General features: G+C 43.9%; 1 protein-coding gene across 2 annotated transcripts in view; it reads right to left on the bottom strand.

The window, feature by feature from the left end:
- The window catches only part of Syndig1 (synapse differentiation inducing 1), a 160,681-nt gene that overhangs the window by 57,889 nt on the left and 75,492 nt on the right, over positions 1 to 27,300 (bottom strand). For both annotated transcript variants that reach the window (XM_051144796.1, XM_051144797.1), the window contains exon 3: positions 9,507 to 9,644. In XM_051144796.1, coding sequence (XP_051000753.1) covers positions 9,507 to 9,644 — 138 coding nt within the window. The remainder of the gene's footprint in view (positions 1 to 9,506; positions 9,645 to 27,300) is intronic.

The following is a 27,300-nucleotide window of genomic DNA, read 5'->3' as shown; positions in this document are numbered from 1 at the left end:
CTGCCAAGACAGAGTAAGCAAATTCTCAATATTTCCTGCCTCACAAATATGTCTGCCAGATATATTGGGGCAGAAGGCTGCAGAAGATGCTCCAACTTTATAGAGAGTTTTGGGTGACAGTAGGAAACTGTCTCTGTTATCTTCTCATTTGGAAAGCTACTAACCTGCACTCCCGGCATACTCAGGAAATCAAGTTTATTCCTTCTCAAGTCTCTGATGGAGTTGAAGACCAGATAGCTTAATTTTACAATGAAGCTTAGTTGTTTAGAGGTTAAGATGTTATTAGGTATAGATAGATGTTTTAAGTTGATAATGACAATATGTAATGGAGATTGATTTACATTAAGAATTTTAGATACACCAAGATAGGAAAGATGTTCTCTTCAAGGTTGTCAAATACAAATAGCCAAAACACTAAGAATGTAACATTTATATAATTCCTGATTGTGTCATGGTTCCTCTTGCTCTAGGTAGTTTATTGTATATATGTGTAATAATATAAATGTATATGTAAAAAATAAAAATGTTTAATTAATAAAAAAGGAAAAAATAAAAGAGTTCCTAATTATTCTTAACACTTTGGAATATGATGTTAATAGCCAAAAGAATTGGGACCAAATTTTAGGATTACTTTACATGTAGAAAAAAAAATACGTGCTAGGTTACTACCTATTATCAGGCATGCAAAACTTTTATTTGTGTTAGTACAAAGTCCCAGGTGATGGGCTAGAGTGATGATTCAGTGAGCAAAATATAACATGAAGATCTCTGTAGTGGATGTAACCCGTTTTTGTTTTTATCCCATGTGTGATGTGAAACAGACTTGTGTAAGGGTGTACAGTGTTGTTGTTGTCTGTCCCCATCACCCCTGCTGAAAACAAATTTCTGAAAGAACTTGTAGATTGTCATTGGCACAAAAATGTTTAGCTAAACTCAAAATCTGTCTACGATTTAAAGACAAAGTAGTTTAAAATCTTAACAGTAGCAATTTCTCCTTAGAAACGTAAGAGATGCAAATGATATCATTAGGGTCCCACAGACGTTTGCAAGTTCAGTAAGGAAATATAAGGAGACAAAAGTTGAAAGATACAAACTTTAGAGGCAAAATAATAAAGACAAGATGGGTAGTGAGCCCTAAGGAAGTCATTGTTGGTACTTGGGTGGGCCCAGGATTGTGATGAGGCAGAAGCGAGGAAAGGGTGCTCAGTTTCTCCATCAGGAAGATTCTATTTCTTAACTTTACAGATGACAATCAAAAAACGGGCTTGATGGTATAGGCAGTGAATTTCCAGATGTTCAATGTCCAGTATGTAGGATATAGAAGCAGTAAGACTGTGTTCAAGGCAAGGTTGGATTACATAATGAGATCCTGTCTCCAAACAAACAAACAGCTTCTTAGCTCATAAAGTTATATTTGTAGCTGATACATAACATTATGCAAATGCAGAAAGCACAAAGAATACCACTGATTGTTTGTATTTGAGGTAACTTCCTTTCAGCCCCTTTTCTTTTTAAAAATAATCCCTTGGTCCTGAAGGAGCCAGATGATGCAGCCTGGAGCATAGGGCACAGGTCCCCATGTGCCAGACCTCTGATGTGGCCATTGGGACCTGGATTATCATTTCCCTCACTAGCCAGTAGCAGGCTTTGCTGGCAACTCAGTGCCATCACTATAAGGAATCATCCTGTCCTCCTTTCTGTCGTCCCAACCCTCCTTTCCATTGTCCTTCACTGTGGTGGACTCAATTTGCACCTCCAAATAAGTGCTTAGTGTTCCAACAGTGCTGCAGTTTTGAGGAGTCTGGAGGAGTTTAGGAGCTTAGAAACCTTCCTCTCTCCATTTCTAACTCATTTGTTACTTAGCATATCTCAGTCCCTCAGGGGCATCTCAGTGCTCCCAGGAGACACAGTGACCTGAGCACCAGCTCTGACTTCTAAAGACCTTCTTAGCCCCTCTTGGAAAGAATTTCATTCCAGAACCTGAGATGTTGGAAGAAACATAAGAAGGAATGCAATGCTATATTATACTGTGTAATAGCATTTGAACTTTAATAGAGCAGCATGAGGTGGCAGGACACAGCCCTGGGAACAAAGCCAAGCACTGAGACACCAGCACAGGGAGCAAGAAACATGTGTGATACCTTTCCAGAGCATAAAGTCAGATCTCCACGGCTCTCAGCCTCTCCCAAACTTTAAAGTGGACATCTATCACTTGTCTCCTGTGGGCACTGCTAGACCATCCTTCCAAATCTGTGCCAGAAGAGGACTAAGGAGAGGGTTCAGGTGCATGGGTTGGAGAGGAAGGAAGGGGTGAATGCAGAGAAATCTTCACCCTGGTCTCCCTGAAAGTGCAGAACCTCCTACAATCAACATTCCCATGACAGGCATTGGTACTCCCATGTCTCCTAGGAAGTTTGCATCCCAGTGACAAGGGCTAGGCCCTTCCGTTCCCACAGTCTGTTCTCCAGGCAGTTGGGTGCGGTGTGAGTAGTGACAACTCACAGATAAAGCAGGAAATGAATGGGGCTGGAGACTGAGCTGAGGACCTGAGGTACTGTCCAGATGCCTGGAGAGTCACTGTGGACTGGAAGGGGGCCAACTAGACATGCAGGGAGGAGTAATCCTGCACACAAAACTCTCAGGTAAGGATAAGACTGTCACTGAAAGCATCATACTCAATGATTTTTGATGGAGCTCTTGGCAAAATAAACACATAAATAAACATAAGAAGCCTGTGTTATTCCACCTGCATGTTGACAAATGGAGGAAAAGTACCAATGATTTCCTACAGTGGCTTTTCAAGGCATCTTACCAACCTTGTGGGTTTTTTTCCATTTAAATAAGACGACAGCTGTGGCACATCCCCACAACATCTCGCCACTGACCCTAGTGGATTATGTCACCAACCAACCAAGCACGGCCTAGACATGGGCAAAAACACAGCCACAGAAGGCATCATCTGGTGCTCTGTGAGAAGCCACACCCACTCTCTGAGCGATGCTCTGGTAGCAGGTCCAAAGAAACCTTTTGCTTTGTTTTTCCAGAAAATAGGCTGAGATCACTGACAAAAATCTCACAAATTAGCTGTATGAAACTAGCATTCCTGTCTGGGTAAAGACTGAGGAGACACAAACTCACTTTCCCTGGGGGACAGGGATACCTTTCCTGATGCACTCTAGCTGAGGGTCTCATATTTGAACAAGATAGTTCTCCTATCCTTTGAAGAACTTGGGGAGCTTTGTTTAGAGGGAGAAAGACTGGGATGTGTTTGCTCTACACTGTGGAGAGAGCAAAACTCCAGAGAAAGAATAAGCACCTTTTGCAGTGGTTCTCAACCTGTGGGTCATGACCTCCTGGCATTGAACAGCAGATAAGATACATCAGACATTTAGGCTACAATCCATAACAGTAGCAAAAATATAGTTATGAAGTAGCAACAAAAATAAATTTATCATTGAGACTTACCACAACATGAGGACTGTATTAAAGGGTTGCAACATTAGGAAGGTTGAGGACCACAGACTTTATGGTGCTGTGTGGTTTAGCTTGGTTGTCTCCTGTAAGTTAGCAGGACTCAGAACAAACACATGAGGTCCAGAGGGCTGGGGATGAGAGGAAAATGTATAGACCTGCAGCATCCTCTTCTCTGCGGGACTCTGTGATGTCCAAAGTGAGACCTATGCTTCCTCTAACATGGCTGCTGTGGGTCAAGTCAGTCTCTAAGGTCAGAACTTAATGAAGCTAATCCCAAAGTGGCTAAGGAAGCTGTGGCAGGATTCTGGGACCAGCCACTGCGTTTCTCTAGTGCCCTCTCTTCCTCCTCTTCCTTGCTCACTATGTGTCTCAGCCTCCCTAAGTGGGACAGAGTCCTTGCCTTGAGCTCTGTGCTCTCCATAGCAAACCAAAGAAAGATCCCTCTTTGCTTACGAGCCTGGAGCTCTGTGCCCATCAGTGCAGCTGGAGGAAGCCTGGCACCTGCACACTTCCCTGCTCAGCACCGTGGCTTCTAAGGGCTCTCAGTGCTAGTCCTTTCTTCCTGGCATATGCTCTCCTTGCCCAGGTCTTACTTCCCAGATTTCTTCCTTCAAGGAAGACTTCTTCTAGGTCTTCTAAGGAGAAGGCTCCTCTCATCCATGCTCCCATGTACATCTATCTACCTTAGCCTTGTTTTGTCTGTGACTAGGGTAGATCCTTGGACTCTGTGGACAATGACCTTTCTGCTCCTCATGCTTGCCCACCCCCATCACACAAGGGGCTTTTAGCAAGCCTCTCTCCCATCAGTTTCTTCATGGAATATCATACTGTTTGATCTTTTTGAAGTTCATCCAAACTCTGATATCTTTGAAGAAACATTGCACAAAACACACACGGTACATACATGTGCATGTTTCGTGTACACACACACACACACACACACACACACACACACACACACACACACACACACACACACAATAATCTTCTCAGAACAAATAAAGTCTAAAGTTGAGCTCAGTGGTAGTCTTCCTAGTATGCTAGATGCCCTGGGGTGGATGCCTAGCATTACAAAGTTAATTAAGAAAATAAACAAAAGAGGCTGCAATTTACATATTTTCATTAACATTAAATACCATCTTATTTCTATTCACTGCAAAATTCAAAGGGCGTTGTGCTGGCTGTTCCTAGCAGGAAGGCTCCTCAGGGATGCGTCTTAGCTTGGGCCCTTGCCTTGCCACTTTCTTAGCAGCATCTTCTATGATCGCTCTTTAAAATTTTATCTCCCATATCTTTCATACTCCTCTGGTGTCATTCTTGGTTTTCCACTGCTGCCTTCGCTGGAATGCTAACTCTACAAAGAGGGGGTTTGACCTGTCTTGTTTACTGCAGCACCCTGGGCACCTGGATCAGGGGTGACAATCCTGTGTGTTCAATAAACATAGGCAAATGGGTACATTTCAAGGCGATGCTAACCGGTACTACAGGATCCCCGTTCCTCCAGATCTTCAGTACCATGAAAGTTCCCTTTCTCCCTCATTTTCCTGGTTCCTTTTACTGGCACTATTCATAAAACTCCTAATCTGATTCTGAATACCCATCTCCTATTTAATTATTGCTGTAATATTGCAGTTAGTAAAGGAAAGAAGCATTTTATGAAATGAAATGAAATCAAGGCATAATAAATGCCTCAAAGAGAAAACTCTGCTAGTCACCTTGCACATGCAAACCCAGGGCCTGTGGTGCAGATTCAGACCCAAAGCCCCAGGGGAGTGTGTCCAGCTGCAGTTTCAGGACACCGTCTGTTCTAAGGGACAGAGTGTATGGCCACAAAGTCAAACACTACCATGTTTCCCCTGGGACCCTGTGGCACACATTCTTCTAGTGGGACATGGGGGGAGGGGACTGAGGAGGAAGTCCTGTGATGCTAGGCATGTTTGCACACAGATAAAAGAGTCCTGCTGCAGCAGATTCCATTTTAAAGGCTCGAAGTGTAGTCATCCTGCCTCAAGGGCCCCCACGCTTGCTACCTTTATAAGATCTGGAAATTGTTTTAATCCTTGAAACTTTTATTTCCATTACAATGGAGATATTTATTTATTTATTTATTTTTTTACTTTTAGAATTATTGGAGGGATTAAAGAAGATAAAGCATGGGCATTAACTAGCTTACAGCAATCACTCAGCAAACTGTGGAGTTTATCTCTACCCTCAGCATAGGTTGGAAACACTAACTTCTAATTTAATCTGTGTAGTCTACACCTTTCTCTATAAACTGGCTTATAGAAATGACTCTGGGAGAGGGGGGCAGGTGACATCATGAAATGAATTGGGCAGCAAGTGCCACTTGCTGGCCCCAGCTCTGTCTCTGCATTGAGTCCTTTGTTGCAGCTCAGGGTCCAGTGTTGGATGGCCAGCTTCCCTGCCAGACTCTACCCTGAACTTCCAGCCTCCAAGTCTGTACCCCATCTCTCTGAGTCTGGCATCAGCCACAAAAAAGTGTACATGATCCTAGTTCTCATGAAGTCACTTGGGTGCACAGCCATGCTAACACAGAGTGCTGAGGAAATCAGCCAGTAGACTTGTTAGAATGTGGGTCCCTAGGCATCACTCCAGAGGAACAGATCTGTGCTGGGAAGACAGTGTTCGTTCCCAAAGGATTCTTTTCCCAGAGGGACAAGAGCTTTAAGCAGGGGCACACTGTGGGATGCGGTCTCTGACACAGTGAGTGCTCAGCGGTGTCTCTCACTGTGGATAGTTTGTCAGTGCAGTTAGGCAGCTCCAGCTGTCACTACTGTTAGCTTGGTCTCAGGGCCTTTAGAACCCCTGTCTGCCTCTTTGCAGGCACCCTCTTGCCTATACAGCCATGTTGTTTGGGCGGTGGCGGTGCCCAGCAGGGTATCATTGTGCTTTTTACCCTAACTCCCTCTACGAAATCTTGGGTGTGGGATATATTTTGATGTCATGCTGTGGACCAGGAAACAGGCATGGAGAGATTTCCCATAGACAAACATCTGCCTAGAAGAAGACGGAAGCCCAAAGGCCCAAATTTGTAAGCCTAGGACAGCTATTCATTCTTTTCACCACAAACATTAAATCAACCCCCCAACCCCACCCCTTTCTGCTTTCCCAGAATGCCCTGGTATTTCTGTACCCTCACTGAGAGCTGTTTTTGACAATAAATAGGCATAGTTGACTTGCCAGAGGATACACTGAGATAGTTTCTGTGAGAAAGGAAAAGAAACTAAAGTCACAAGTGGATGTCAAAGATTTCTTTTAAGCATCACTGTGGCCTTGGGGAGCCTGGCTTCAGAATAGCCCTGTCTATACTGTAGCTCCCCGAGGCTCCACAGCTGAGCACTCTGGGGCCTTGACAACATCTGCAAAGAACTTCCACAGAAGGCACCGGGCTTCTCCTTCCAGGCCCCAGGATTAGAAGTCCCAGCTGGCCGTGTCCAGGCCAGCATTGATTCAATTTAGAGCCTGATTCTGAGTGTGTCTATTCTATTCCATGCCATGCACTCTCCTGTAAGCAGCTGCCGCTCTCCTCAAATGGCCCGGAGATTTCTTTCCTGTCTGCAGTTTGGGTTGCAGAGTCATAAATGGAGTGCACAGCAGCCTCTTGGCTGGGTTGAGGCCCTGGGATATGTTTCATCATGGAAGCCCCCAACCTGACAGGACTGGGACACAGGCCCTGCAAAGGGGACTCCATCCACGCAGTACTAATGGAAACAGTAGCAGGGCTCTGAGATCCACAACAGGGAATGCATTCTCTAAGTGTAGTACAAAGGGAGGCTGAGGAGGAGGAGAGGAGCTGGGAGCACCTCTCCCTCCTCCAGCAGCACAGACCCACCTCTACCCTCTACAAGTGTCTGATCCTTAGTTCCACACACAAAAAGTCACTAGAAGCTGGTACTGAAAATACACTTTGTATTCCTTGCTGAACAATATGGATCATCTTGACCACCAACGGTATTAAATGCTTTGAATCCTGAGGCCCAAGTCTAAGAGGTTCTTCCCGTATAAAGAAGCAGCTCAATTTGTTAGATGAGACCCTGAATGCTGGAACACCTGGGGACAAAGGTTGTGGCCACAGCTTGCTCTGTCTAGGACAGAGGCTTCATTGCAAGATATGTGAAGAAACCGAGACCATCATGGCTGGGATCTTTAGCAGGTGTGAGCACTCAGGCCACCATTCCTCAACTCGTGTCATTTATCCAGAGTTCCCAGTACCCTCGGAAGAGCTGACAGCTCTGCCAGTGGAACATGACATAAAAATTCCACCTCTGTCCCAAAGTTTGATGTCAAAGCTGAGCTCTGGTTTTCATATGCTGCTGTCTGTGCACCTGGGCTCAGGAGAGTGGAGTGCCACATCCTCCTAATTCTGTGATGACACAGATTTGAAGTGTAAATCCAGGGCTGGATGCAGTTGGTAGCATGTTCAGCCCATGAGACAGAAACAAGGCTCCTGCTGGGTGAAGAGCTGGCTCTTCTCATTTCATTGTCTTGACCTCCCTTTTATTAGTGAGGCTTATTGTCTAACCCAGACTTAGGGTGCTGCTTATAAAGACAGGAACAGATTGAATTCACCATGGATACCCACTCAAGTCTTTCTCCAAAACCTCATCTGCAGAATGAGCAATGCCTGTGGAGGCCTTGGAGGCCAGGCTCATCTGAACCTTCTCAACCCACAGCTGCCTAGGTCCAAGAATATGGCTTTTCACACGTTTATATTGTGCAAATCATGGTCTGTAGCATTCATAGAACACATTCACCCAAACAGACTTTCCAGGCTAGGGCTGGCTCTAGAACAAAGTTGTAAGGGGTCCGGGATCACTCACCCTTTGTGCTTATCTTCCATAACTGAGACCAAAGAACAGCTCAGAACAGGCACTGTGCCTTGTTCCACCCTCCTTGTCTGAACCCATATGTCGCCCTCACACACACACACACACACACACACACACACACATACACACACACACACACGCCATGTCCAGTGTACCCTACCTCCTGCTTTCAGGCAATTCTCTGCTTCTCAGTCTTTGCCAAGAAGCACTGGTTCTCAAGTGGGCCACAACCCCTGCTCCTCCTCGGATATCAGGAAAAGGAGGCGGCTCACTGGAATCATGCTGGTGGCACAAAGAAAGCTATACAAGGGTTCCCTTGCCCCACCAGTCCAAACCTCATCAATTCAGAAGCAATCAAGAAGCAACTACTGGCTTAGGCAGAAAAGCCATATTCAAACCAGGAAAAATCTATTTCAAGTATGTCTGTTAGTTGTTTACTGCTTCAATCTCAAAATTTTGTAAGCCAGCAGGGGTATCTTAGCATCCCCAGGGGTCATCTAGCACTGGAGAACCTCCACATGGAGCTTCTAGTCCTCTGTGCTACATGGGGTTGCCTTTCTCCCAGTTCTGGCTGGGACAATGGCAGTGGGTGGTAGTAATGGTAATTTCATGCTTTAATTAGTGCATATAAATGCCTTTCTTTGATGCATAGGAATATGAAGACTGTCTCTTTCTTTGTTAGGGAAAACCACTTTTAAAACCTGGATTCCAGTAGGATGAACTGGGAATTGGTAACTTTGGGGGTGGGGAGACTCCCACTCAGTATAAATCCACATGGGCTGCTGGGGACCAGGCCCTGTTATATGGATATTTTACAAAAATGAGCCTTTGACAAGGAAAGCAAACCTTGTTTTTTTCTGGCTAGGTTCAGTGATCTCTAACATGGTCCAGATGTTTCCTCACAAGTCTCATGCAAAGGTCAAGCCTGCAAAGGCCATCTGCTCTCTGGCAGATGGATACCTGCTTTGGTCATCAGTTCTGTTTCTGAAGGCAGTGTCACCTCTGTGAGGACAAAGCTGAGCCACCAGAGGTAAAGCAGCCTAACAACAACCCTACCTGGCACTTTGAGTTACCCCAGCTTCTTGTATACAGACACCCCTCATGACTGACAATGGCTAGGCTTCCTTGGCTATCCTTGGTGATCGTGTGCTTATGTGTATAACCAGCTAACGGAGGCCTTACCTCATGGGACAAGTAGAAGGCCGCAATGCCCAAAGGCCAGAAGCAGCAGAGCATGGAGAAAACGCTGAGCCCCAGGTGGTCCCGTGGGGGCATCATAAGGAAGTTATCCTCACTCTCTGTGTCACTGGAGTAGTCACTCTGTAGAGACAATAGGAAGGACAGGAGAGACATCAGTGAAAAAGTAACAGAGTGCCACCAGGCTAGCACAGGCCCTTCCTGGCTGCAGATCTATCTGGTATTGCTGACATTCGTGCTACTATGATCATCTGTAAGTGTAAACTTCAAACAGGGGCGTACCAGTGGGAAAAGTGAGCAAGAGCAGGAGGACCAAAGGCCTTACCAGTCCAGAGCTCTTAGACAGCTAAAGAGTTGACAAAAATCTTACAGAAAACAATTGTGCTACACAGATAGTCCTCAGCTCACTGTGGTTCAGGTTGCTTTTTTTTTTTTTTTCCTTTAGTTTTAGTTTATCATAGATTTCTCCAGGTATTAATTGAGTTCTGACTTAGGACATCTTAGACATATACTGGGTTTACTTGGTAGCACAGTGAGGAGAATCATGTTTCAAATGTCTCTTGGATCTTGGTGTGGTATAATAGAGATAAAGATGCTGGCCTCAGGGCAGCAAGAAGACCTACAGTATAAACTAACCTGGGCCCATGAGGGCTCACAGAGACTGAACCACCAACCAAAAAGCATGCATGGGCTGGACCTAGCCCCCCTGCACATATGTAGCAGATGTGCAGCTTGTTCTTTATGTCCCTTAACAATAAGCGTGGGGGCTGTCTCTGACTCTGTTGACTGCCTTTGGATCCCTTTCATATGGTTGTTGGGCTGCCTTGTCTAGCCTCAGTGGGAGAGGATGCACCTAGTTCTGCTGTGACTTGAGGTGCCAGGGTGGGTTGGTACTCATGGCGAGGCCTCTCCTTTTCTGAGGATAAAGGGATGGAGGAATGGGGGAGGGGGGTTGAGAGGAGAGGAGGGAGGGGGCTGTGATCAGGCTGTAAATTAAATTAAAAAAAAATATGGTGGCTTTGGGAAATTCCAGGAGATATGACTTGGCTGCATTTTGCTTTCGTCCTCAGGACATGGTGAAGCTAGTGTGAACAGAGGGAGGGTGTTGCCTCTAGATCCCTTCAAGGTTTCTTTTATTTTAATTTGAGTCAGGAAATAAGGGACCTGAGCTCCACACAGATGTGCAGCCTCCCTCATAGGAATCTGACAGCTGTTCTGGGAGCAGCTGCCTGTAGACATAGTTCTCTCTCCCGTCACTATGATACAGCAGCATGTGGCGATCTCTCAGACCTGGTGAGGCTTTCCTGGGAATCTGCTAATGTGGTTTGGTGAGTGGGCTGGGAATACCAGCAAGGATGTTTCTAAAGTTTAGTAGTGGAAGAACCACTACCTAGCTACCTTATAGGGCTTGTACAGGCTTGCTTCCCAGATCCTGGACGGACAGCCCTGGCTGGCTCCACCCACTGTAGATTTTTAGCTCATCAAAACATATGCTCTTTTTGCTAGCTCATCAAAAAACATGGTTGCCTTCACCAACTGTTTATTTCACATGAAGCTAAAGTGCTCACTTACTCCAGACTCTGTTTCTAAAAACAAAAAAAGAAATGAAACATCTCCTCTTCAAAGAGGTGCTTATCATTCAGATCCTGCTACAGGCTGGAGAAGCTTGGTAATATACTATGGAACTTGGTGTGGGATGATTCCACTTGACACTTATTTCACGAGGATATTCACCCATCCTAGCAGCCCGGAGCCAGTCATAAGCAGATGCCAAAAGGCCTCAAAATGAAAATGATGTTGTTCATAATTTTTTTTTTTTTTTTTTTTTTTTTTTTTTTTTTACATAAAACTGCTAGAAGCCCTAGCCACGAGGCAGATAGCATAGCACTGCACTGAGGGGTCAGGAACTCTGTGTGGGAACTGTGTTTCTGTGCAGTTAATAGAGAAAACAAGCATGGGTGTTAGAATTCTCAAATAACAAATAAAGATGTCCTTGTGTGGTCCTGCCATGGAAGCTGGTAGGTAAACCATTGTCTGCATAGGGCTTCTTATCTGCACCACACATAGGCAGGCCTGAGTGGTAGGGGTCCTAAGCTTTACTCCCCAGAGCAAAAGTCGTCTTTGGAGGGCATAAGTCCAGCTCCTTATCGGGTCTCTGTCCTAAAGGTCACTGTTGTTCTCTGTCTGGGTATATGTCCTCTGCCTGGTACAGTCTCCCCTCCACATGTCTTGGGATGTACAGTGTTCTGTCCACAGAGCTACATCTGTGGAATTTCAATTCATTTTATTCTGCACACAATCTCCCATATGGTCTCCAGAACAGCAAAGGAAAATGAAAATGACTATCATTATGGCTATCTGAGATGGAAATCAAAACAGCCGGCAGGAATGCATAATTCATACGAGATTCCAGGACTGCACTGTCCAGGCCTTGCATAGCACGGAATCCCCCATCAGGATGAAGGACAACTGTGCTCACTCTAAATGTCTTCACAGGGTATCCTTTCACATACAGCCCTGTCACCTTTAGATCTCTAGATTTCTTTCTGAAAACTAGCAGAGAGGAGGTCCATGACCACAGCGTGCACTGTTGGAACTTTTCTGCTGAAGGGCCCCTTTTCAGGAAGTATCTGAGAGGTTAGCCTGTGACAGATCTACTAGGGTCCAAAGATCCTAGTCAAGGGGCAAGGATCATCTTTTTTAGATTTTCACCTTCTTGAACTTCAGGTAAAACTGCCCTAATGTGGGTGGGGGTTTTGGTGCATGAGCAACAACCCTGCATGTTTGTTTAGATTCTTAGCTGTTAGAATTTGGGTTTCTGATTTTAAATTTACAGTGAGTTTTGTGCCATAGAGGTCATTGTGTCTTGTGGCAACTCTAAAAATCATTTAACTTTTATTGCCTTTTCCATTTTATAATGGACAAAACTGAGGCTGGGAACGGTTAACAACCTTGCTACATGGCAACACTATTCAGCCAGCCCCTCACTGTTCCTTCCAGGCTCTGCTAAGTTTGAGCTCAGAGCCAGCTGCCCACAACACTGTTTTGTTTCAGATATGTCTATATGTTCCTTCTCTTTCCAAAATGGCTCTGGAAACATGGCAATAGCCACAGAGGTGCTGAAAATTTCCCAGACAGTCAAGGCTGGAAGCTGCTCCTCCATAGTACCCACACATGCTAGCACTGTAGTCTCTTGCTCTAGGGAGAGCATTACACCACTGTCCTATGCAGGGAATAAATGCATTTCAGGACAATAAGTACTTTGTATATTCTTAACTGAACCATATACTGAAATTACAGAGTTATTCTTGCATGACACTGAAATAATGAATCAGTTCGATTAAAATGGATTTTCAAAATTCAAGAAAAATTACAGAGGAGATAAGAACGTCCTGGCTTGTAATCCTCCTTTTTCTCTTCCATCTGCAGGGGCCTCTGTGGGTTTAAGTGGCCACGGGCATCAAGCCACCAAATAGAGAGGAGAGGCAATGCAGCCAGACCAAGAGAAGTGCAGATTCCTTCAGCCAAGTAGATTAAATGCACAGCGCCCACGCAGAACAGACTCAGCCTTTGGACGGCTGTCTTTTAAATCCCCTTCCTAGGTCACTGTCTGGGGACATCTGCAGCAGACCAGGACACTCACAGAAGTTCAGGATCATGAGATGTCTCCTTGTGAGCCACAGGAAGCAAGGCAGAGGCAGGTGGGCTGCTGGCCCTGCCTCCTGTGCCTGCTAATTGGTTGCTCCCCTGCTGGCCTATCTCCCCACTGGGCTGACTGGTCTCAGTCCTGATATTACTTTTTCATTTTTAAATAGTCACAAGGTCACACCTTGTGCTGGGCTTCACTGAGCTCCACACTCACTGCATCAATGTGAGCAAGCAGTGTGACTGTTTCCTGGGGACAACGTTTGATTCATGTCTGTCACCTGGACTCCCTCCAGGTATCAGCACTACTGTGGGGACCTGGAGTCATTCTCCTTCTGGGGAGGAATCAAATTTTGCCTTCTGTGCAATGGGGTGTGTAGAGAGACCAAGGAATCAACAATATAAATTATTTAGGTTTATATAGGTCTACGTGGCTAGCAGCTGTGTTCAGCGTCTGTGTTCAGTGTCTATCAGAGCACTTCTTCCATGTACACAAAGGGCTCATTTCCTCAATTTATTAGAGGATTCTTCCTAAATACTATTTCTCATCAGGGATTCCCCAACACTTAGGCAGACTGTCTCAATCTTCCCTGGCAGAATCTGGACCTACCCAGAAATTCTCTACAGGCAGGCAAAGACCATAGGTATGTTCTGGCACAGAGAGGACTCGGCACACCTTTGCTGGATGAAGAACTCACCTGTGACCTTAGTCTACAGAAAAAAAAATTTCAACTGAGAAATGTACCCATCAGATTGGAGTCAATTCTGTGGAGTGTTTTATTGATTAATGATTGATGTGGGAGGCGCTGTCCCTGGGAAGGTGGTCCTGGGTTATATAAAAACACAAATTGAGTGAATCTGGAAAACAAGCTAGTAAGCAACATTCCTCCATGGTATCCATTTCAGTTGTTACCTTGAGTTCCTGCCTGGACTTCCCTTCAAGGACTTGATGAAATAATAGATGAAATCAACTCTTTCCCCTGGCTTTTGTTCATGGTCTTTATCACAGAAATAGAAACAACAAAAAAATCAGGTCACATTAAAAACCATGACATACCCTGTAGCTCCATAGTGTGGCACTTGCATGGCTCAGAGGTCTGCTGTCTCACAAAAGCAGAGTACAAGGAAGTCCCATTTCAGAACCTGAGTAGAATTGTCCTAAATAATTAAGTAGTCATCTTGAGGAAAAGGTAAGGTGAGTGTGTTTAGATTCATGAACTATTTGGTCCTCGGCTGCCCACAGATTGAAACTGTAACATGGAGTGGTGAAATAGAAGCAAAAAGAAACCCACAGCAGGCTGGGGATGTAGCTCAGCTGGTAATGAATTTGCTAGCATGCACCAAACTCCCTAGGACTGATCCCCAGCACTGCATAAACTGAGCCACTGAGCCCTTTTCCTGTTTGCATACTGTATTCCCAGACAAACTTTTCTAAGACAGATAGCAGCCATAAGTAAGCACTAGAAATGAGTACGTTCAGCACTACTCGGAAGTAAACTCTCCTTATCACTCCCAGGAGCATCTAGTTCAATGTTCTCAAATGATTTTGTATTCTTTGAAAAGAGATTTTCTATTCTTTTAGAAGAATCTAACTAACATCATTAAAATCCTGAAATATTAAAAAACATTTTTATGAATGAGGAATAAAATAAAGTTAACTTCAAGCAAAAGCAAGTAAACCATATGCCCTGAAAGGGACGGGATGAGGTCCCTCCTGCCTAGAGTCCGGGGTTTGTCTTGCAGGAGATGAGGCACAGGGTCCTGCCAGCCCGCTACTTACCGCTGACCCCTTTCCTTTGGAGGCTCTAAGTGTGATTCAGAGCCAGAGAGAACTAAGGTAGACAGAAAGACAAGAAGGGGTTGAAGCAGCAGCAGTTCTCAAGCTGTGGGTTGCTACTCATTTGGGGATTGCATTCCAGATATCCTGCATATCAGACATTTACATTATGATTCATAACAGTAAAAAATACAGTTATGAAGCAACAACCAAGTAATCTGTGGTTGGGGGCTCACCACCACATGAGAAGCTGAATTAAAGAGTTGCAGCATTAGGAAAGGTGAGAACCACTGGGTTAAAGGGATGTGGGTGAGGAAAGGAGTTTCACTAGATGGCAGGAAAGGGGTGCTGCCATACCCTGCAATCCCGAGTTGCATCCCTGTTGCTGGTGATGGAGTGACTGCCAACACCTAGGAGCATTTACAAACAAACCATGGAATGACTGACAGAAATATGTTTGCTAGTGTGTAAATGTGGAGCTCAGGGCTGAAGATGAAACACACTACTGTGTGGCCCACCGCCAGGAATGGAATCCTCTGTCCACGTTATTCATATTTTGTCCTGGTTTGTTTCTGTTACTACTGGTGGCAGCCCTTCAGATCCTAGCTCCTCCAGTCAGCTCCCATGAATCAATATGTTTTGCACGAGGTTTCAGTTCCTCATGTAAAGTGTTTGCTTAGCCTTTCAGAGCAGGCACCAGGTCTTGAAGAGAGATGTGTAAATAGTGTCGAAGACCTTCCTGCAGTCACAGCGCCAGGCCAGGCAGAGGGCCCCATGGAGAAGGCTATATACCGAGAGGGGCTGGCACATGCACAACATGTTTAAAAGGGAAACTTCTGCTTCAAGTAGGGCACCCAATGTTTAACAAGACCACAAAAGTCAGGGTAACCTTGAGAGGTGAGACAAACACACAGACCATGGTCAGGTCAGGCAGAATGAAGAACCATCTCCATTGCCAAGAAAACGGGTACAGAGTAGAAACATAAACGTGCTTTTAATCTAGACTTGGTGTGAAGGACACAGAAAGATTCAGATGAAAGTGACCAGGATATAGTAGGAGAGCAACATGTGTGGTGTCATGTAGCAAAGAAACCCAAGACAAATGGCTAACTAGGACGCCTATTCCTGTGCAAAGTACATACAGGCCTCCAGGCTCACCTCAGTACCTGTGGCTCCTTACAGGTTTTCTCACCATGCTCCCTAAGCCCATGTGCTTCTCTTCCCTTCCACCAGCTTCTGATTCTTATGTAACCCTGCCATTTCAGCCATATGTTCTCTTGGCCTCTTGACTCTCTTGGTCTGCTTGCCCCCTTCTCTCCTGATCCTGTCCCTGTTCCCCCTTTTTCCCTCTCCTCCATCTCCCTCCTCCTGTGGCCAAGTACTTTCCCTCATATCTACAATAAAATCCTTCTCCTCAACCATGCCTTGGAGTGTCCATGTCCTCACTTCATTCATGTGGCAATGATAAGGTTTTGTATTTCTGGTTATGGACATTAACTCTTAGCTTTCTGTGTTTTTCCCAGTTTTCTGTCACTATAACAAAATATACGAGATAGCTTATGAGCAGGAAAAGTTTACCATAGCTCAGTTTTAAATGTTTCAGTGGAGCCTGTGACAAGGAAGAACATAATGGCAGAATACACTCACATGATTATCCAGGAAACAAAAGAGAAAAATAGTAGAGAGGGGAAAAGGGGACATGGAGAGAGAAATATAAGAGGGGAGAGAGGAAGAGAGAGAGAGAGAGAGAGAGAGAGAGAGAGAGAGAGAAAGAGAGCAAAAGAAGAAGAGAGGGAGATAAAAGAGAGGGAGAATGAAAGAGACACAGACAAAGACAGAAAGAGAGATTAGGAAACCATTGTTCCTTTTAGGGACACACCCACCTATGCCCTACAGGCCTCCTGCTAGGTTCCACTACCACACAATACTGCTACCATGGGGATCAAGCATTTAATACATGTCCTTTGGAGAGTATTAAACACAGACACAACAAACATCAAGTTTTAGGAAGAAAATGAGAGTTCAGTCTGGTGGCCCCTGAAGTAATAAAAGACCTGTGTAAAGAGGGATCAGCATATACAAAAGCCCACTGTTTTCCAAATGCCACTTATCCCATAATGTCTTCTAGCCTCTGGTCTGAATTACAAGAGATGTAATGTCTCTTAGTCCAGCTTTATGATATCAGTCAACCTTGAACACGTGTCCCTGTGACATTACACTTCTCCTTTCTTCACTAGGGACCTTAAAAGAATGGGTTCTCTCTCCTTGTACAGGCTGAAGATTTCGCTTCAGACCCTACCACACTGCCAAGCTTTAATGAACCCTGCCTGAAGGCCTGCTGAGCAGCTGTGCAGTTGGTGAGAATGTGAGAAAATGGGCTGACAGAATGTCAATCAATGCAGCCTTTAAGAAGTGGAACTGTGAAGGTATAAGAAAACCACCAATTTTAGTCTTTGGCCTCATAATCCCAGCCCTAGAAATTATCTGGAAATTTAACATTAAAATCATGAGATGAATGGACACAAGGTTTTTCACTGAAATACTATGAGTAACTACAAAATGTTGGAAATAACCAAACTTGCATGTTCATTCAAAGAAGGGTGATGTTGCATGACATTTCCTGGATAGACATTAGCAAATGTTTATGCACTTTTACGATAGGCAAACGGCAGACCAAAGAAGATTCTTCCCAACTCTAGCTTGGTGAACCTATGAGTTCATCGAAGGAGATACTTAGAGGAGCATGCTCAACACACAGGCCCTTGAATCACCCAAAATCCCACTCAAAATAGGTGATGAATCACAAAGGCTGCATCCCTGGGGCTCCCTGTACAACCTGCAGGTGGACCTGCTGGTCAGAGTGTCTCTCTCAACAGCAGTTGTTAGTGCTTGTATGACCTTGGCCAGAGGCATTGTGACTGTCTGAGCTTACTGAGCTGTGGAAGTTCTGTGAGCACCTCCCTTCTCCCTCCAGGAAGGAATGTTTCAATTTTGAGGCAATAGCCACAGGACAGGTAGTTAAATGAACTGTGCCTCAGCCCCACAGTGGAACATAATGAACCTTGTTAAAAAAAAAAAGATAGATGAAACTAGAAGGAAATATGGATAGATACCATATCTATAGAAAGATAGAAAAACATACAAATTTGTATCTTATGACAGTTCTCTCAGTGACGGACTCCATGTACCATGATGGTCCCATAGGATATTATTCTCAGTGGAACTGAAGTCACCTTAGTATATGTCAGTCCAGTTTATGAAGTTTGCATTATGAAATTTTCAAACAGTATCTTTTATAAGAACCTCTGGTTATCAAGTGTGTGAACATGCCTGTTGCTGGTAATATACGTATTGTATACAAACGCCATGCTTCTATGCTCAGTCTACTGAGAAACCGTGCCCCTCAGAGTACCAGTGAATGCATCTAGGCACAGGCCTTGGTTTCTGAATACAATTCTCCAATGAAGAGACAGGGATGATTTTAGGCTGGGACTGGCAGTGTGTTAGATGCAGCCTGAGCAGCTGGGTGCACAGGGAATGCTCACAGGGAATGGTCAAGGAAGTAACAGAAGCCAATTTGAAGGAGCTCCTGCTGTCAAACAGAAAAAAACTATGCATTATAAACACACAATAAATTCTGGCAGGAGTCCTGTCAGCACCTAAGAATTTGTGGTCTAAACCAAAATAAGGTAATACATGGTTGAAAACATGAGTACAGAAGAGAAGGCCCTTCCCCATGGCACACTGCCTACCCATAAGTATCACAGGAAGTACAAGGGTTGCGCACTAGTCAAGAGTGCTAATATGATCTGGTTTCATAACATCCCCTGCAAATATCTCAGTGACCACCAGCCAACATGTTTCTGTGGCCAGTGAGAAATCTAGCAGTCACCAGAGGAAGCAATCAGAGCTACCCACACTGGCAAAAGGTAAGTAGATGCTACTGGCCCCTGACAGGTCCCACTGGAAGAGATGGTATCATTTTTGTAGCTTAAGTTCAATCATACAGAGTCCATAAGACATGCCTAAGCTTACAGTTGGCCCGCAATGTAACTGACCTATATTCTGCAGAAGCCAAGGTCATGGCCAACAAGGACAACAACAGGGCTCTTCCACATCAAAGAAGACAGCAGGGTTATGACAATATATGCAGTGTGGGAACTGCGTGTGAATTTCCTTTCCTTTGCTATACAAGCGACACAGGGAGAAATGAAAAAAAAAAATGAGTGCGCTTTACAGACTAGGAAAGAATGAAAGAATATTGTAACTGCTAACTTCCTAATAGTTTTATTCTTAGAATTTGTATATGTGTTTTTGCATGTGTGTATATTACATTTTCTATATATAATTCATTTATGAATAAAGAAACATCATATCTGCAACTTCCGGAGATAACAGAAAATTTCTGTCCGTTGGCAGCACAGTAAAGGCAGTCTGAGAACATGAAGCCTGAGGGAAATGGAGATGACAACACAGGAACTGGCTGTGTTAGTCCTGCAATTTTATTTCTGCAATCACCTTAAACATAAAATGTCAAAAATCTTTAATAAGCGGTCTATTTCAGTAGGAAAATAGTACTTTAAATTGAATTCTTTTCCTTTGGGGGTTAAGCATCATATACACTTTTCCTCTTTGGATTGTGCTTTAATGAAAATGCTGATGTGGACACCACTGGAAAAATGAAAAAAAGAAAATCTGAGTTCCTTTTTATGACACATGAAAATTTATTTAGCACTGCAATCTGGCATTTCAACATGTTTGTCCTTTTTGTGTTTTCACAGAGAAGCTACTTAGTAGTTTTCGATATACACATCTGCCTTCAAGAACATAGGACATCAAACACTTCCAATTGTTGGGCTTGAGTCAAGCAAACCAAAAGGGCCCCTTGGGGTCAGGAAGACTTCTCAAAGGACACAGTAAATAAACAGCCATGGCAGGGTCACCAAGCAAACACCTGCTGGTGCTTCTGGAAGAGAACTGCTTCTTTGAGCCACAGGATACTGGTTGATTTTTGTTTGTTTGTTTTTCGAGATAGGGTCTCTCTGTATTAGCCTTGGCTGTCCTGGACTTGCTTTGTAGATCAGGCTGGCCTTGAACTCACAGCGATCTGCCTCTCCTCAGGTGAATAATGGCTGAATTCTTAACCTCTGTAGCCTAGCAGCTCCAACTGCTAGGTGATCTAGAAGGAACTCACCAGAAAACCAGGAATGTAATTGCAGGCTGCAGGGTAAGGAGTGTGGGCTGCGACGTGCAATAGCCAGGGAGCATGCCATCCCTCCCTAGAACTCAGGGCAAGCTTAGGGGAGCAGAAATTCATCTAGTCACACCTATTATCTCCCCAGTAATTGTCTCTGTGCCTCTGCAGTGGAACAAGATTATTCCAAATGCTCTGGAAAAGGAACGCCACAGTGTCCCTCCATTTATAAGACCGTTAGCTATTTCTACAGATGTCTCTTACCCAGCCCTCTCTTCTGCCCCAGGGTGCCAGCCTGTTCGTCTGGGATGAGGACTTTGCACTTGGTCCAGAGCGGGTGAGCAGCAGATCCCCACCTGAGCAGTCTGATGTCAGTTCACCCTCTCCAAATTCTAGGGACTTGTTGGAAGCATTAGCTCTGGATAGTTTTAGAATTTGGGATCTACATCTTTCATCTCTGCAACTAGGAGAGAAGCCAAAGCTCATAACACTGGAGCGAGAGGGTCCTATACTCCAGTAGACCCAGATTTGATCAGCCATTGTCTCCCTTAGCCCCACCTCCTCTGACCAAGGGACCACACACAGCACACACAGAAACCATCCATAGCACAGGTGGGATCCTTCAGTTGTGAGAATTATTTTCTAAGCCAACAGCTGCTTCTGTGAAAGCACCAATTATAGTAAACCCTTGTGTTCACCAAAAGGGCTGTGTATTCTGTGTAATTGGGTATCAGCGATTTTAATCAACTCTCTTACTTACATTTTTCGTAGGTGTTCTGAAGTTCTGTGTGATTTAAAGAAAAGTATTTAAGCTGTCTAATTAGTTAGAATTTGAAGACTATAGAATGAATATTAAAATATATTAACAATCACCTTATTTACATATGCCTATGAGTGCATAAATTATTTCAAGTACAGATTGCATGTACTTTGAAATAATACACAGAAATATATATATGTGTGTATGTATATATATCAAAATAGTATATATTCACGTTGGAATAACATGTATATATATATATATATATATATATACACTTTGAAATAATTTTAGACATTCATACAAGTTTTAAAAATAGAACAGAGTTCCTGTAGAAATCTCAAAGATAGAACAGAGTCCCCACATGCCCTGACGTACGCCTTCCTTACATAACCACAGTCCAACTATCAAAGGCACACAGTGACATTGGCTCAGCACCTGTGACTCAGTGTTCACCTGACTGTAGCAACCTGCTGTCTATTGTCCTCTGTGTCAGCAGTGATGGCTCTGTGAATTCAGGTACTAACATGGGTTTATGTAACAAGACATGGAAATCATCCATCATTTTCAGGAGTCTCCCTCATCTACCTCTTCAACTCCCATCCCTGCTCAGCTTTAGCTATTGATTACCCTTGAGCTATTGTCTGTTCTTACAGTGCTGACTTTGGGGAATGTCATTCAAGGGGAAATCACACAGCATACAACCTTATGGGACAGGCCTTTTACAGCTAGTGTAACACTCCTTGGATACATCCAGGTGTCTGTGTGTGTCACTCCTTTCCTCCTGCTACATAATAATCCATAATAAAGAAGTACCAGAATGTGTCTATTCATTCCTTCACTGGAGGACATTTGGCTGCTTCTGGCTTTTCCATTTTTCAAAGTAAATATTATGGATAAATTTGCCCAGAAATTCCAGCGGATGTATGATTTTATTTCCTCAGACATGCACACACAGCTTCTTAGTCAGGATTAGTTTAACTTCATAAGAAACAGATTTTTTTTGGTTTTGTTTTGTTTTGTTTTCAGAGTGGCTGCAGCATGTTGCATTTTATCAGCAACATCTTGGAACTCTGTTAGGTTTGAGACCCTTACCTTTCAGAATTGAAGGCTCTACCTCTCCCTCTAAGACCCCACGAGCTGTCTACCATGCAATGCTCTAATTATGGATGTGACAAGACCAACTCCTTCAAGCTCTGGCCATTGTGAATTCCCTGCTATGATGAACTGTAACCCAGAAATGTGAGCTAAAACAAGCCTTTTCTCCCCTAAATTATCTCTGACAGAGTATTTTTTCACAAGAAAAAAAGAACTAAGAAATGTTCATACAAAATTTTTGTTGGGTATGTGATTTTTTCAGGTATTCTCACATACTCTGCAACTTGTTTTAATATCACATTGATAATGACTGCTGTGGAGTTAAATTTTTAATCTGGATTTTGCTTTCGGTACCATACCTAAAACTGTTTTGTCTAATTCTTAGCTTACAAGGTTTCCATGGTTCTTTCAAAGTTTTATGGTTAAATGTTTTACATGTAGATGTGATGACTCATTTATTTTCAGAATAGAATTCCTATGTATTTGTTTAGTAAATTATTAGCACATAAAAGAATAAAACCGCCTGCCCATCTAACCCCCAATGTGAAAGATACAACTAAAGTCAGTGTCTGATAATTTTGTAACAGGTTAGAATAGTTTAGTTAATAAATAGCAGAAAAAATGGCAACTGTAGTATGTTTTGCACAAGCTGATATTTTGAGTAGATAAGAGCCACCAACAGTTAAAAGAATTGTATAACAAATGTTCCTGTAGCTGCTACTCAGATGCCACAATTGTCCATCACGTGTCTGCCAGTCTGCTCACTTTTTTACTGTTCTTTTCTTCTCATTTTTCTAGATGCTTAGCACTGGGAGCCCCAGCCATTTCCCTGATCTCAGCAACACACACAGTGTACTGAGGTTCAGTATTTACTTGCTTTTTCTTAAGGAGTAAAATTTACAAAAAAAGATATTAATAGAAACTTGTGTTTCCTAGTTCTGATCTACCTAATTTTCATCAGTATCACCTTAGGATACAAAAACTGGGGTTTGGTATTAAAGTTTGATTCATCCCTTCCTAGTTGTGAGATGCTTGGGTCAGTCACCAACTTTCTTGGTGTGAGCTGTCCTTGTTGTCAAGACACCATGACGCCTCAGGGCAACAGGGATATTATGCCTCATTCTATATGTGAATTTAACATGCAGACGGGTAGAAAAGCAGTAGCTGGAATGTCTACATTATCATCTATAATTCTACAGAACTTTACTGTCTTTATTTCACACACAGCCTTATTCTTCTCTAGTGGACCACTGATAGCCAAGTAAAGAGGGACAGTTGTCAGTTTGCAGAAATTCCAGGACCCTAGCATACCATCCAATCTGGTTTTACTTTGTGCCCACATTGCTGTCAATAGATTGGTTGTAGCAGGAGGTGAGCACATCTCCCAGACAGAAGATGAAGCCATTCATTCCACAAGTGAGTGAGTGTGATGCTGGAGGACTGATGTTCTTTTGTGTCCTCCAAAGGCTCCTGGACTTCCATAGCTAGGTCTGGACCCAGATCACCCCAGAGAACTCTAGTTTGTCAGGTGTTGTGCTGGTGGCTGGTGACCCTGCTGGGTAGGCAACGTGAGCAGTGGGGACAGAGCTGCCTTCTGTTCTGATGATCATGCTGATGTAGAAGCACAGAATCATCTCAAAGGATGGCAAGGAATCTGCAGCTGTTTTTCTTCAGCATATCAAATGCCATAACTACCTTTAGCCTCTGAACTCTGGGAGCACATCTTGAGTACTTACAGAAATACAGAAATTTCTTCTTATACTTTTTCTTTCTATAACAAAATACTTGAGGTTTTATAAAGACAAGAAGTTTTGGAGGATGCAAGTTCACACGGCATGTCTGGTGAGGGCTCCTATTTACATAACAGGACAGGTTCCTGTCTACAGACTAGAGGACAAGTTTGTGGTGAGAAGGACATCCCACATGAAGAGTGAATCCAGAGAGTAGGGAGAAGGTCTTGCTAGTTTATGTTAACCCTCTCTTGAGGACCAAAGCTGTGACCAAGAGTAATTTTACTCTCTTCTGAAAGTGACACTTTCATGGGCTAATCACTTCCGCTAGCCCCATCTCTCACATTAGCACTGGAGAATCAGTAAATTGTAGGGATCATGTCCTTCCAACCCATTTCAATCCTGTGGTGAGACTTTAATCTACAGCTCCAGCATCCAAAAGGACTGTTGGGTCAACAATACATGCCTCTCATTTGGTGTGTGTGTGTGTGTGTGTGTGTGTGTGTGTGTGTGTGTGTTTCTCTTAAAACTCTTTTGGAAGTCCCTATCATCTCTACCTCAGGTTCTGATGACCCAGACACTTCAGTCTTTATGGTGGGGAGTGATCCTAAGTGTCACAAGGAAATTATACTTGTGGAGAAGCAGTCATCCCTAAAATAACAGCATCCTCTGCTCTCCAAGCCTTAGGAGTCTAAGAGCCTCATACCACTCACAGCCCATGCTAATGACAGATGGGCAGGTGTTACAAGGATGTTCTTGTAGCTGACCAAGATGACCCAATGTACTAACCAAAGAGCCATGTTGAGTTCCTTTTATGAGCCCATTATGGCTTCCTGGTCATTCCCTGAAGCAAAATTAGAGCCACTGCCTCAAATACTTGCCAGACATGTCAAGTATCTAAAATAGGACTAATTACCTCAATTCTCCAAGAATCCCCAGAGAAATACCATGTAGGGGATTGGACTACCCACTTACAGCCAGCTTCTTAACCCAGAGGCTAGGACTAAGCCTTTCACTCAGAACTTGAAAGGCCATACCATGTTCATAGTAGGTTCTGACCGTCTAGTGAGGACCATGAGTTTCTGAGACCTTGGGGCCAGATGCTTGCTAGGGTTGCTTCCTTACCACTCTCTTATCCACCTCCTCACTCTCCCTCAATTCCTCCTCCCTCTACCCCATACTTTCTTTGGTTTACAGTAGCCACCAACTCTTCCCACGTTCTGTACCACTAACCTCTCTGAAAGAACGATCTCTTTACAGTCCTCCATGCTGTGTTGCACAGAGTAAAAGCTGGGAGGGAAACATCACACCTGAGACTTTAAGATTCCCAATAGCTCAACACTTCTGAATGAACTCTGCTGACTGTTTCCTTGCTGCCTGTAGTCTAGTGGGTTCATGGCTGTGCTGAGTCCCCACACTGGCCCTGGTGGCTCTCACTTACCCAACAGTGGGATTTCTAAGTACTTGGGGGTCTAACATATGGCATTGCTGTACACTGGCTCTTTGCTTACAAGTGCACTCCAGGTGCAATGTGAAAACCTGCTACAGACTCTGGGGATGTTTTCCAATTAACACCAGTGACCTACAACGTGAACTTTGTGTCCTGAGCATGTGGTTTTTAAATTAGATGGTGGCTGCTTTTCTTCTCTAGGCCTCACATTTCCCTAGTGACTGGTTCATGAGAAACAATGTTATTTTTCCTTTTCTAGGGGAAAGAGAAAGAGCAAAAAACCTCTCTTTGGAGATCTGTAGGAAACTCCAGCTTTTAAAGGATCCAAACTTGCTGCTACTCCTTTGGCCTCCACATGTGAGTGAAAACACAATCCTCATTAATGAAGGTCCAGAAAAGATGCACCCAGCGTGCATTTCATGGTGGGGGTCTCTCTCCCATCCTGCTGTTCCTGTATGCTATATTTCTTTCTGAAAAAAGGACCAGTCATGCAGATTGCAATGCATGACCACTGAGTTTTTAGTAATTAGGCAGGGGTACAAGTCATCCCAAAGGCCCTGAGGACCATGGAAAAACAGGAAACCTCAGGACCACCCTAAAATATGTCGGTGTCTTTAGAAGCACGTCACTGCCAGGATTCAGGTCCCCCTAAGTTACCTGTGCACCTTCTGCTCATGTGCCAGGTCACTTTATAAAGGGGGCCCATCCTATCCTCACTCTCTTTCTTCCTTAAGTCTCCCCAGAGACCACCTCGGTATACCCCTCCCAATAAAGCCACCTACGTGGGTCTGCAGTGTGGTGTGATTTGTATGTCTATTACATAATTACACCATGCAAACTCTAACACTGAACATGGAGGGTTTGGCCTTTACCTATAAAGGACATGCTCTGTCTCCAGCACCTAATGATTCTAACAGCCAAAGCTTCTAAAAAAAAAAAGGCTTCTTATGATTTCAAGCATCTAACTTTTCAAAATACAGAGCACCGACCCTAAGTCTGTATCATCCATCACCACCCACTGTTCCCTTCTTTGTGTGATCTATGCCAGACCCCGCCATAAGCAAGCTAACCTGCTGCAGATCCACATTTCTTTCAGGTCACCAGAAGATACTGTGACATGAGTTATGAGAGGAGAAATGACAAATAGTCACTAAGCTAAACATGTGCTCGTCTTTACATTTAATGATAGATGCAGCCTACTTCTTTGGGATTCTGACATATACTGAAGACCAGCTGAGCCATCCAGCCTTATGGACTGAACAACTACTGGATACTTAGACCTTCCATGCATAGGCAGCCATTGTCGAACCAGCTAGACTACAGACTGCCTGTAAGTCATTCTAAAAATGTCCCAGACAGACAGACAGACAGACAGAGATTCATTCTATGAGTTCTGTTACTATAGAGAACTTTGACAAGGGCTGACATCACCCACAGAGGGTGGGGCCCTCCTACATCAATTAGCAATCAACACAATGCACCACACACACGCCTGCCCACAGGCCAATCAGGCCCAACTGACCTAACACGCTTAAATTCTCTCTTCCCAGTGGCTCTAGCTTGTGTCAGGATGGCAGAGAAAACTAACCAGCACACCCTGTCCTAGATTTCTTTTAGTATTGAGACAAGAAGACTTTAGTCAAGATTGAGAAACTTAATATAACTACAATTTCGTTTAGAATTAGAATTCTTTTTGTATCTGTTCAGAACAGAGTATGAAAGAGGATCTGTCAGTTGTGGGCTTCCTTTTTTCATTGTTATTCAAACTCCATTTGTCACAATTATCATGCTAAAAGGCATGTAGCCCAGAAAGGGCAGATTTCATGACAGTAATGATCATCTTGCAGGGACAGGAGGTTCTGTTCTCTTTGTTCATTCTGTTTATTGGCCCCATAGCTATAACAGTCATTCAGTCACTCAGGAGACTGACAGTGACCCAGTAGTCACCACGAAGACTGATGACCAGAGCACTGCACATTCTGATCACAGTCTCTTCTGCTTCCAGAAACTTTGGTTGGTGCCTATACCTTTGGGTAGAAGGGAAAAAAAAAATCAAGGGAATATGAACAATAGCCCTGAATCTCTATGATAAGAGGATTTACTAAAAGGAAAGTCTCCCATTTCC

The sequence above is a fragment of the Acomys russatus genome, chromosome 4, assembly GCF_903995435.1.
Source record: "Acomys russatus chromosome 4, mAcoRus1.1, whole genome shotgun sequence".
Classification (NCBI taxonomy): Eukaryota; Metazoa; Chordata; class Mammalia; order Rodentia; family Muridae; genus Acomys; species Acomys russatus.
This window is presented reverse-complemented; position numbering and strand designations above follow the sequence as displayed.